General features: G+C 34.9%; 2 protein-coding genes across 2 annotated transcripts in view; both read left to right on the forward strand.

Moving 5' to 3' along the window:
• The first annotated feature begins 242 nt into the window (after positions 1 to 242).
• Positions 243 to 8,313, forward strand: ivd (isovaleryl-CoA dehydrogenase). The gene is made up of 12 exons (XM_051867325.1): positions 243 to 528; positions 2,120 to 2,209; positions 2,300 to 2,351; positions 2,460 to 2,629; positions 2,837 to 2,930; positions 4,276 to 4,406; positions 4,591 to 4,687; positions 4,778 to 4,871; positions 4,969 to 5,050; positions 6,797 to 6,901; positions 7,032 to 7,104; positions 7,533 to 8,313. The coding sequence occupies exons 1-12, from the start codon at positions 400 to 402 to the stop codon at positions 7,664 to 7,666; spliced, it is 1,251 nt and encodes a 416-aa protein (XP_051723285.1). The 5' UTR covers positions 243 to 399; the 3' UTR covers positions 7,667 to 8,313.
• A 2,973-nt stretch (positions 8,314 to 11,286) lies between these two features.
• bahd1 (bromo adjacent homology domain containing 1) overlaps positions 11,287 to 12,186 on the forward strand; it is a 39,443-nt gene continuing 38,543 nt past the window's right edge. Inside the window, exon 1 of the mRNA XM_051867321.1 lies at positions 11,287 to 11,597. The gene's annotated coding sequence lies outside the window, so the exon portion shown is untranslated. The remainder of the gene's footprint in view (positions 11,598 to 12,186) is intronic.

Genomic DNA, 12,186 nt, shown 5'->3' on the forward strand with positions numbered 1-12,186 from the left:
TGTAGGCTATTGTTTTTTTTAAAGTATAGTATAATATAGGCTAATATAATATAGTATTTGTACTGTATGTAACTTAATGTTAACCAATGAATATGTTTTACTGTAGCATTTTGTTGTTGTTGTGGTTTTGTTTTGTTTTTTGCCTACAGTGTTTTGAGGTGGTTGTCATAGAGTTGGGCTGTAGTTTGTACTTCGTCGCTGTAGGTGGCAGTAATGCTCTAGTGGCAGGTAGAGGTCACGTTACACAGCAGAAGAGAAGAAGAAACGTAATTCCTTCCACTTCATTTTAGTGAAGTTCAGTATTGCTCTTCTGCACTTTTCACCTGTCCAAGTGCAATTGTATAATTAGCTCATCGTTTTTCACTTTTTGTGCAGTCCTCATCCTGCAGTAACTACAAAATGTTTGCTGCCAGAAGAGCGTTGCGTCTTTGTCAAAGAGTGGCAAATGTTTGTGTTTCGCGACGCGGATGCGCTGGAGCTGTTCCAGTGGACGACATCGTGAACGGTCTAACCGAGGAGCAGATCCAGGTATCCCACACATCCCCGTAACGTAACCGAGAGTCAAAGCTCGTAAAATGTCACCGTTTCTTGTTTACGTCTTGTTGAAATTTCGTAGGGATGAGCCAGTTGGCTGTGCTAGCTCACACAATGACCTCTTACATAATTCTAGGAACTTGTAAGAGATTGTACTCGTTTAGTCGCCAGGCATTTATCAGTATAACGCAATTATATTCACCTTCCTTTAGAGTATAATTCACACTGGCCAAGAGACTGTCACAGAGTTGTCGAGTTTCTGACCTGACATTGGAAAAACACACGAACTGCAGATCCAACCTTAAAAGTAAAATGTATATGCTTTTAAACAGATAGTTTAAAAGTTACATGTTTTCACGATTTTCATACACGTATCTCTCTGCTGCCTGTGTCAAATGAATACGCTGGGTGGGTGTGAACGGTCGGGGCGTTTTGATTGGACAGGATCATTTCAGATGCCCTTCATTAGTTTTTATAGCAACCCACTTGAACTGAACGCCACTTACAAAATCTGTTAGTGGACATATTGCATAGGGTTTGGACATGGTAGTCTTATTGTTAGGAAGTGGCAAATGTCCCTCTTAGTCCAACATAAAATAATTTCTGGATTATGAATTTATGTTTATATGGTTTCCAGGTTAAATGCATATGAAATATAATTTTCTTTACACTTTAAACTACAAAACAATATTATAATACTTTATTCCACAAACATGCAGTAAATTGATCAAAAGTGACAGTAAAGACATGTTAAAATAGTTTCTTTTTTAAATAAATGATGTTCTTTTGAACTTTCTATTCATCAAAGAATCCTGCAAAAATACTCGGTGCAACTGTTTTCTACATTAATAATAACAAGAAATGTTTCTTGAGCATCAAATCAGCATATTGGAATGATTTCTGAAGGATCATGTGACACTAAATACTGGAGTAATGACATCACAGGAATAAACAGGAATACAATCTATTTAAAAAAAATCTTATAATAAAAAAACATCATTTTAAATTGTAACAATATTAAAATCTTACTGACCCCAAACTTTTTAATGGTAGTGCACATACATATAGTGTTTATTTTATTAACATCAAAAATGTATGTCTCTAATTTATTATCATTAACTGTTTTTGGCTTTTGTTCCTTGTTATTAAAAATAACATGATTCCTGCTGGCATGGGGGAGCTGTTGGACAGGATTACTTAAAAAAAATTAGTCAAATGTATACATTTGATCTAATATTTGTTTTGTTTTTGTGCTGTTAAAGAGTTTCTTTTTTTGAGACACGTTCTCCCATGCCTCCTGTTACCCTGACATGGGTAAAACCATGGTATGTTGGTCGCTATAATGCCTTGATAGTCTTTGAAGCACCATGAAAATACCATGGTATATGAACATGGTAATCAAGCAGCATAGTGTTATTGGTACCATTTTTACTATATCATGGTACTACCACCACAGTCCTTTTTTTGTAAGGGACATTAGGCTAAAAGTGTGCATTGGAATTGTTTTGTTGAGGTTTTTGGCTGCTCATGTTGTTTGTGGACAGTCTGCCCTGCATTTATCACGCATCTTTCTTTTGATCACCAGCTCAGACAGACAGTCCAGAGATTCTGCCAGGAGAAGCTCAGTCCATACGCTGATGAGATTGACAAGAAAAACGAGTTTCCCCGCATGAGGGTGAGTTCCTGATCATGACAAGTATCTCAGGAATCTCTGTGTAATAATCCTGAGTAATGAATCAAATAAATATGATCTTTTATAAACTAGGAGTTTTGGAAGGAGATGGGGGATCTTGGACTGCTTGGAGTTACTGCTCCAGGTCGGACCATTTACAATAATATTGTTGCTGAGACAGCATTGAGCATAGTCTGATATGATTCTCTTTAGAAAACCAATGGTTTTAATCTTTTTTTATCCATGTGTGCAGTGGAGTACGGTGGAACGGGATTGGGCTACCTTGAACATGTGATTGTTATGGAGGAGATCTCCCGTGTTTCAGCAGCTATTGCTCTCAGCTATGGAGCACACTCCAATTTGTGTGTAAATCAGATGGTTCGACATGCAAACCAGAAACAGAAAGAGAAGTACATGCCCAAGGTTTGAGTCAAAGCAAAACAGTAATATTGACATTCAAGTGTCAATAATTACATTTTCTGTTAAGCTAGCTTTCTAAAACAGACCCATGACATAACGCATTAGGGAAAATCCATTTTCCACACTGTAAATGCTGGCTAATTAAGTAGTGCGTTTAGGTTATTTATGGATTTTAGGATTGAGTATTTTTTCACAATGTTTGTGCTTCAGCTGATGACGGGCGAGCATGTGGGTGCCTTGGCCATGAGTGAGCCCAACGCTGGCTCTGATGTGGTGTCCATGAAACTGACAGCGAAAAAACAAGGTGACTGGCCTTCTGTTATCACTCTATGTGCTGCTCTGTTAGTCACCACTGTCTGCTGCTATAATAAGCACGGTTACATCAGTGCCATGGACATGTCATTACTGGTTAGATGTGCATGCATGTCACAGTATATTTGTTAACTGATTTGTGAGATATATTGTCTTTTCATATACACTACCATTCGAAAGTTTCGGGTCAATGAGATTTTTTAAAAATTTAATTAATACTTTTATTCAGCAAGAATGCATTTAATTGATCAGAAGTGACACTAAAAACATGTATAATGTTACAAAACATTTCAAATAACTTCCCTTTTTATTTTTTTTATTCATCATCAAGATCCTGAAAAAAAGTTTCCACAAAACTATTAAGCAGTGCAGCTGTTTTTAACATTGATAATAATAAGAAATGTTCCTTGAGTAGCAAATCAGCATATTAGAATGATTTCTGAAGGGTCATGTGACACTGAAGACTGGAGTAATAATGCTGACAATTCAGCTTTGTTATTACAGAAGTAATTACATTTTAAAATAGAAAACATTATTGATGTTTTTAAATTGTAATGGTATTTCAGTGTTGCTGTTTTTACTGTATTTTTGATCAAATAAATGCAGCCTTGGTGAGCATAAGAGATGTCTTTAAAGTAAATAAATAAATATTACCAACCCTAAACTTTTGAGTGGCAATGTATGTACTAATTTGTGCATGAATATTTAAGGAATATATCTTATTATGAATGCACCAATATTCAAATGATTCCAATGATTGAAGCCTATACTTTTTTTTCATGTTATGGACTATAACTGATAAATGGATAGAAAAAAGCCATTTTGTCTAAATAAATGAAAAATAAACACTAAAATCAAAAACTAAAATCAATAATTTTATGCCTCACAATATTATAATGTACATTATGGAAAACTCATTTTGGATTTTTTGATAAAGATTACATTTAACAGTGTTATTAAATTATTACTATTTTTAACTAACAAATAAATGTACAATATCGACTGATAGATTTCCAGTATCTTCAAAAAATATATATGTATAAAAAAATATATATTGTATGTTCTTTTTTATTAGTGTTTGTATTGTATGTTTGTTATGCTTATTTATACCATTGCATGCTTTGGAAGGCTCTTTCAAAGAAATTTGTAACTGGCAAAACATCTACTGTAATGTAATAACGTATTAGTGATTTATGTTGTTTGCAAAAATAATTTCATCATAATACATAACTGCTTTTGAATGGCCATCTAATGCAAAATGATTCATCTTGACCCTATAGAATGGTGACAACACATGTTTGACTGTCTTCTTTTCCTTTTGATCTGTCATCTTTAAGGGGATCATTACGTGTTGAACGGTAATAAGTTCTGGATTACGAATGGACCAGATGCAGATGTTCTGATTGTGTATGCTAAGACAAACCCAGAGGCAGAAGCCCGTGGTATCACTGCTTTCATCATAGAGAAGGTTAGAGAAGACGAACCACTTCCTCTTGGATGATTGATTGTGGTGTTCTGTCTCACAGTATCACACCTAGCATTGCACCTAGCATTCGGATTTTGATTGAATGATTCATTTTTAATCTGTTGTTCCATAAGGCTACAACTTCAAATGTAATCATATCATAGTCATTGTGCTTGTGTTCTTGAAGGGCATGCCAGGATTTAGCACAGCGCAGAAGCTGGATAAACTGGGAATGAGAGGATCTAACACCTGTGAACTCGTCTTTGAAGACTGCAAGGTCCCTGGTGGGTGAATGTGCATGAGTTTATTATGCGTATTAGTCTGAGTTTGAAAGTGTTTGAGGTCCGTTTTAAAATGTTCTTTTGTGGTTTCAGAGGAAAACATATTGGGTCCATTAAATAAAGGAGTATATGTTATGATGAGTGGGTTGGACCTAGAGAGACTTGTCCTGGCCTCTGGACCTGTTGGGTAATTATTACCATTTATTTACAGTAGCATTTTTAGAAATGTAAATTGAGAAAGACTGTCAAATAGTTATTTTTGCCCATTTTATACATTCCCTCAGCATCATGCAAGCTGTACTTGACCATGCAATTCCTTATGTTCATGTTCGTGAAGCCTTTGGACAGAAAATTGGCCACTTCCAGGTATGCTTTTCACTCTGATATGACCAAATTCTTATTTCACGATATGGGAAAATATATTTCATGATAACGATATTTATATATTACAATGTAGTTAATTTGTGTAATTTTATCTCATTTCTGTTATTAAAAATATGAAAAAAAGAAGCAAATTACAAACAATAGGACAAATACAATAAAACAAAAATATGAATTAAACAAATTACGTTTTTCAGGTACAATAGGTTTATTTAACGTAGTTAGAATTAGTACAGAATACAGAAATTTAATAAATAGTCTTCACTGTAAAAATAAAATATAAATGTAATCTTATTAAAGCTAAAATATATATATTCATTCAAGCGCAGTAAGTTATTTTCTCTTTTGTTTGATTCACATTAATGACACAGAGCAGCAGGTAGGTATATTAGGCTGCTGTCACTTTAAGACCAAACGCACAGATCCATTATACTAATACACATCCAGTTTACACCCATCTGTTTACTTTCACTTGTGACATAACTGGCTGTGTTTACATGAATACTCCACACAATGGTCATTTTGACATAATTGTGTGTGTATTTGACCATTCAAGAGCAATAAGACGTGAAAGAGAACTGAATTCGCGATTGCATGCTGAGAGACACGGCTTTCTATGCACTTTGACAGTGTGCCAGTCAGCACGAGTACCACGCCAAGTGTCAATAGTTCTGTATATTTACATACCGCAATATACTCGATATAGCAAAATCTCTAACGATAGACATTTTATACTGTGGTAACGATATTGTCATACCGCCCAACCCTACTGTTTGCCTCTCTCTTTTAGTTTCTCTCTCTCTCTCTCTCTCTCTATATGTATGTATATATAAACAAACTGTGGCACTCAACAAACTGTTACATAAATACTGAATAAAGTTAAAACTGGTTTTGAGGAGAGTTTAAGAGGAAACCTACATAAACCATAGTTATCACTGTAGTAACGTTCTTTAACAGTAATGAACTTTATATAATTCTTAATATAATTAGAACCATAGCATTACTCCTATCTTCAAAAGTTAGGGGTAAGAAAGTCATTTTTTTCCCTGCATCTTTGATCAACAAAATGACATTTAGACATTTTTTCCTGTGAAAATAATTTCTTCATGCCTTAAAAGTCAAATCTTTAATGTAACTGTACACCTTGCTTCATTTAGTATACATGGATTAATGAATATGCAAATTAGTCCCCGCCTCCACTCAATCATACCAGCTCTGACTACCTGATCCACTCAGTCAACTGTAAATGCTACACAATGTCAAATGGAAATATTGGTTTAATTCAGCCATATATGATTTGACCTGAAACTGATTCAGAAGAATAGGAAGCGCGAATTATACAGTGTTGCGTTCTAGTTAATGTATCATAATTGTAACACGCTTTATTTATCACTCTCTACAACGGACACATAACAGTAATTTATATGATTATCCTTTGGCTTGACTACGATATCAGACAGCTAATAACGTGTTGCTAATGTTACACAAACCATGTTCCCATTCGCCATCTCAGAGTCAGACAGCTGCCTTCTAAAATTCAGAATCCTTAGAAATGCTTTAAACATCATAGAAATTCAATAGAAGAGAAAAGCCCTGCCCTAAAAGATTTCTGTTTTAAATAAATCCAATCCCAAACTTTTGAATGCATGTATGTAAAGTTATAAAAATGTATTAAACAACTACTTTATGTTCCCTTGGTAATAAAATGATTCATTTCTCCCCCTTGACTAGCTAATGCAAGGAAAAATGGCTGATATGTACACACGGCTTAGTTCATGTCGACAGTATTTATACAACGTTGCCCGTGCTTGTGACAAAGGCCATTACAGTGCTAAGGTAAGAGCTCTTTACACAGTTTTTGTTATTTGATTGCTTTATTTCAAAATGTTAAATATCAGCCTGGAAATGATGCATGCAGTCTTTCCAGAGTGTGTAGTAGCAGTATTGATTTGTGATGTTATTGTAGGACTGTGCTGGGGTAATCCTTTATTGTGCTGAGAATGCGACTCAAGTTGCCTTGGATGGAATTCAGTGCCTTGGTGAGTGCCTAGTAGTTAGCACAGCAAAAACAGAGAAATAGCTTCTGATGTACCTTAGACCGAGATCAGGGCCAAACCCTTCTGTCTTCATTCTTAACAATTACTGGTTGGATAAACCACAAACAAGTCAAACTTGTACCTGTTTCCATAGATGATTTGTTCCTTGAATGTACAGGTGAATTTGATTTGCATGTATGTTTTGATACCTCTGCATTCATGTGTGGATTGATTGTGAACATCACATATATTGATCCATCAATTTGGACAGCTAATGTTAGAGTGGTCCTGTAGCTATGACAACAACTCTGAAATAAGCTTCAAAAATAGATCAGTTCAGGATTGTGCCAGTGAATGCAATCCTGCTAATTCAGTAAGCCTAGGTCTTATGACTCAAGTCCTAGTTGACTCACTTTTGCGTCTATTCACAGGTGGAAACGGTTACATTAATGACTACCCAATGGGCCGCTTCTTAAGAGATGCTAAACTTTATGAGATTGGAGCTGGTACCAGTGAGGTCAGAAGGATGATCATTGGCAGAGCCTTCAATGCAATGTTCAAATAAGAGCACCACTTAGCGGATGCGTATCTGATCCCACATGAACTGTGTTGCTTTTAAGACAAAACAGTCATCTGGCTTCTGAATTTTGACACTTCAATTGATGTGAAGCATAATTGCTGATCGGTTTCAAGAGCAGTGATACAAAACTATAATGCATCCTTTGTATGTCTAAAGCTGTTTATATGATTCTGTAACACTACATCAAGTGGTCTCGCATACAAGAACACAAGCAGTAGTAAGAGATTTACCTCTCAGACCCCAAGTCATTTGTCATAGCACAGTTGTCTTGTTTTTTGTCAAAACATGGTCAGTCTTTATAAGCTGGTTTGCATATCATCTCTGCCCCCTAACATGATTGTTTGTGGCTTGGTTTCTTATGTGAATAAAATAAAGATTTCTTTATAGAGGATATTTATTGAAGTCAGTGTAATTCAAACATTCTTTCCCATTTAATTTGTTTGTATTTTAATTATGTATTTGCCATTTCATTTGTTTAATCTTAAGATTCAATATAAGCTTTGCACTTTTTTTTCCATTGTACCGACTCACCAAACCTTTGGGATTTTAGAATCCTGCCTTAATGAATAATCACTTCATGTTAACCTTACTGGTTGTATAATGATTGTTTAGAATAAACAATCTTTCTTCCATCTGTATCTATTGAATTTCTGTTGTATAGAAAAGTATTGCATACTCTCAGTATTAGTGGTGTTATTTCAGATTTTATTTTCAGTTATTTTTTAGAAATGTCTTAATTTAAAATGTGTTATTTTAGTAGGATTTATACTACTACAGGTGCCCTCCAGAAAAAAATATTGGCACCCTTAGTAAATATGAGCAAAGGCGGCTGTGAAAATAAATCTGCCTTGTTTATCCTTTTGATCTTTCATTAAAAAAATTCACAAAATTCTAACCTTTCATTGAAGTAAAACAATTAAATGGGGGAGAAACTCACATTATGAAATAAATGTTGGCCACAATTATTGGCACAACTAGAAATTCTTATGAGTAAAATATCTCTGAAGTATATTCCCATTCATATTTACATTTTTTTAGCACACCAAGATGACTAGGAGCATGAAATTGTCCAGCCATGTTCCACAGGAGTACAAATATGTGTAAACACAAAGGCCAAATTCCCTAAATCATTCATCACAATGAGAAAAACCAAAGAATATAGTTCTGATGTGCAGCAAAAGATTGTTGAGCTTCACAATAGAAAATGGCTAAGAAAAAAGCTAACGCATTGAAAATCCCCATTTCCACCATCAGGGCAATAATTAAAAAGTTCCAATCAACTAAAGAATTTACAAATCTGCCTGGAAGAGGACATGTGTCTATAGCGTCCTAATGCACGATAAGAAGGAGAGTTTGAGTGGACAAAGACTCTCCAAGGATCACAGCTGGAGAATTGCAGAGATTAGTTGAGTCTTGAGTCTCAGAAAGCCTAAAAAAATTAATCAAACAGCACCTACATCCCCACAAGTTGTTTGGGAGAGTTTCAAGAAAAATCCTCCTCACTCATCCAGAAACAATCTCCAGCATATTCAGTTGTTAGACAAGACTGGAACTTCAAAAAGGACCAGCTTCTATGGTCAGATGAAACTAAAAAAAGAGCTTTTTGGCAGCAAACCCACCAGATGGGTTTGGTGCACACAGGGATAAAAAGTATCTCATGCCCATGGCTAAATATACTTTTCTGCTGGAGGTCCTGGACATCTTGTTCAGATACATGGCATCATGGATTCTATCAAATACTAACAGATAAAAAATCAAAACCTGACCGCTTCTGCTAGAAATCATATAATGGCCGTGGTTGGATCTTCCATCAGGACAATGATCCAAAACAATCATCAAAAACACAAAAATGTGTCACTGAGCACAAAATGAAGCTTCTGCCATGGCCGTCCCAGTTCCCTGACCTGAATCCTAAAGAAAATGAGTGGGGTGAACTGAAGAGAAGAAGCACCAACATGGAGCTGGGAATCTGAAGGATCTGGAGAGATTCTGTATGAAGGAACGGTCTCTGATATCTTGTCAGGTGTTCTCCAAACTCATCAGGCATTATAGGTGAAGACTCAGAGCTGTTGTCTTGGCAAAGGGACGTTGCAATAATTGGGTGCCAATAATTGTGGCCAACGTGAACTAGAGAAAAACATTTATTTCATAATGAGCTTTTCCCCCCATTTTCAATTGTTTTACTTAAATGAAAGGTTAGAATTTTTTGTGAATTTTTTAACGAAAGATCAAAATGATAAACAATGCAGATTTATTTTCACAGCCACCTTTGCTCATATTTACCAAGAGTGCCAATGTTAGTGGAGGGCACTGTATATTATTTATTAATTTTTTTTTTTTTTTTTAGCTTTTTGATATTTTTCATTTTAATTTTAGTTTCAGTTTTAGTAGTTTTGTGATGTGCTTGTCATTTTAATTAGTTTTAATTTTAATAACATTTCCAATCAGGTTGTTTGTTCATCTAATATTAATATTTTATTTCAGCTTTATTTCATTTACCGAAAACCATTTTTGATAGTTTTAGTTAACAGTGTTATTTACTGTCTGTTATTTTCTACTTGAAATGAAAAAGATGACTCGTAGAGAGTTTTATATTTCTATTATCAGTACATTTCTTTAATTGTTGAAATTGAGAACTTTTACACAATAGTGATATTTACATAGCCTATATGTTAACCATCTGGTTTATTTTTTGAGCATGTATAGAATTATTTATTTTCTTTACTCAAAATATATTTATTTCATATGATCTATTCAGGATATAGCCTACTTCATCGGCGTTTACTTAATATTCTTTATACATAATTGTTATAGTTAATAAAATTATCATAGATTAGTAAGAACACATTTTTAAAAAAGATGCAGTTCATTGAACATGCATTGATATTTTGTGACAACAAGCCTTGATAGCCTAAGAAACAATTTGGTTTCTTATTTAAGAGCAGTTACAAAAATGTCAATATTGGAATTGTTGTTTAAAGGCTTTTTTAAAAAAATATTATTTTAATAATTCTGTAAGTTTATTAACCTTAGTTACTGTTAATTTAATGTTTAATAATACGTTATTATAATCAAAAGTTGTATTTGTTAACATTATTTAATGCACTGTGAACTAACATGAACAAACGATGAATGACTGTATATATTTATAAACAACAAAGATTAATAAATGCTGTAACAAATGTATCACTCATTGCTAGTTCATTCATGTTAATACATTAACTAATGTTAACAAGTGAGACCTTATTGTAAAGTGTCACACATGCATCAACTAAAATGATTATAAAGTAACTTTTAAAATTGTCTTAGAAAAGTGAACATCAGAAAAGTAGCATAATTTACTTGCGCATTTCACTTGTTTGATATATTGTTTGTGATGAAGTGAAGTTCATACACTCATAAGCTCAAGTGTCTAAATGCTTTTAGGGTTTCACATGTGCCCATGGCCCTTTAAGAAACTCCATGGTGTCCCAGCATGCCATACGTCAACACACTGGCCGTGTCCCAAAACTTAGTGAGCTACCTACCTAGACAGGATCATAGACATATTGGGCGCGTTCCTCACCCGGATTTTCAAGAATTAAAAGTGCGTGCAGCATGTTCAGAGACTCAGAGGTGTGTTGTGTGCCAGTTCAGTTGACTGTGATGCATAAAAATGCAGTCTAGGCAGACAGATCATTAGGATTTGGGACACCGCCATTAACAGCGGATGGTGGTGTTACGTAAACTCCATGGCAAAAGTGTTTGTGTCAGTTCTGCATGAGTCTGCTCTATTCCAGGTGTTATCCTCAGGATGACAGGACTGTGAGCTTCTCTTCCCATGTATTCAAGAGATCAAACCCAAGAGAGGAACAGCAGCGGACCAGCACTGTGTGTTACCAATAAAATGTCATTTAAATCCACGACACCACTAAAGGTAAGAGAATCTTGCGTTTAAATAAGTTTTTTGGCATAAGTCGATTTTTTAGCGTGCTTTCCTAGTTTCTTCTAAGCCCGTCACTCTGTAAAGTAATTAAGAGGGCTTTTTGATAAGAAGTCTAATCCATCGTTTAGTTTCGTTATTCATAATGACAGGCTTGTTATGCATTTACATCGCATTCCGACGCGACGCATCACTATAGAACGCTCCCAATATAATCATGTAATTGTCCGAAAACTTTTACGGTAGAATATAAAAGGTGCGTCCTAGTTTGTCGCGTCGCGTCGCTCGCAGTGTGATCAGTTGTTTGTCTAATCTTTTGTTTGTTTGTAACGCAATCACGAGTTGTAGTCTTTGCACTGGTTGTTCCTTGTCGAAAACACTGGAAATTGAAACTGATATTTTTGCTCTGTTCACATTGTCTGACTTTTATTCGAGTATAAAAGTCAATGGTCCGATTATAAAAAACAAAAGTGAACCGACATTGATAGCCTACTTGTCCCTTGACTCATTTGCTTCTTGTATACTGCATTTTATTGATTCTTTAAAAGCTTTAATGAGGCAAATTCAGTTTGGAATGTCACAC

Source organism: Ctenopharyngodon idella, chromosome 17 (assembly GCF_019924925.1).
Source record: "Ctenopharyngodon idella isolate HZGC_01 chromosome 17, HZGC01, whole genome shotgun sequence".
NCBI lineage: Eukaryota > Metazoa > Chordata > Actinopteri > Cypriniformes > Xenocyprididae > Ctenopharyngodon > Ctenopharyngodon idella.

Bases quoted from the DNA above. Each gene is read 5' to 3' on its own strand.
- ivd (XM_051867325.1), top strand. From the start codon at position 400: ATGTTTGCTGCCAGAAGAGCGTTGCGTCTTTGTCAAAGAGTGGCAAAT. The intron at 2,352-2,459 runs GTCGGACCATTT...CCATGTGTGCAG, and splicing joins GCTTGGAGTTACTGCTCCAG to TGGAGTACGGTGGAACGGGA. The intron at 6,902-7,031 runs GTAAGAGCTCTT...ATGTTATTGTAG, and splicing joins AAGGCCATTACAGTGCTAAG to GACTGTGCTGGGGTAATCCT.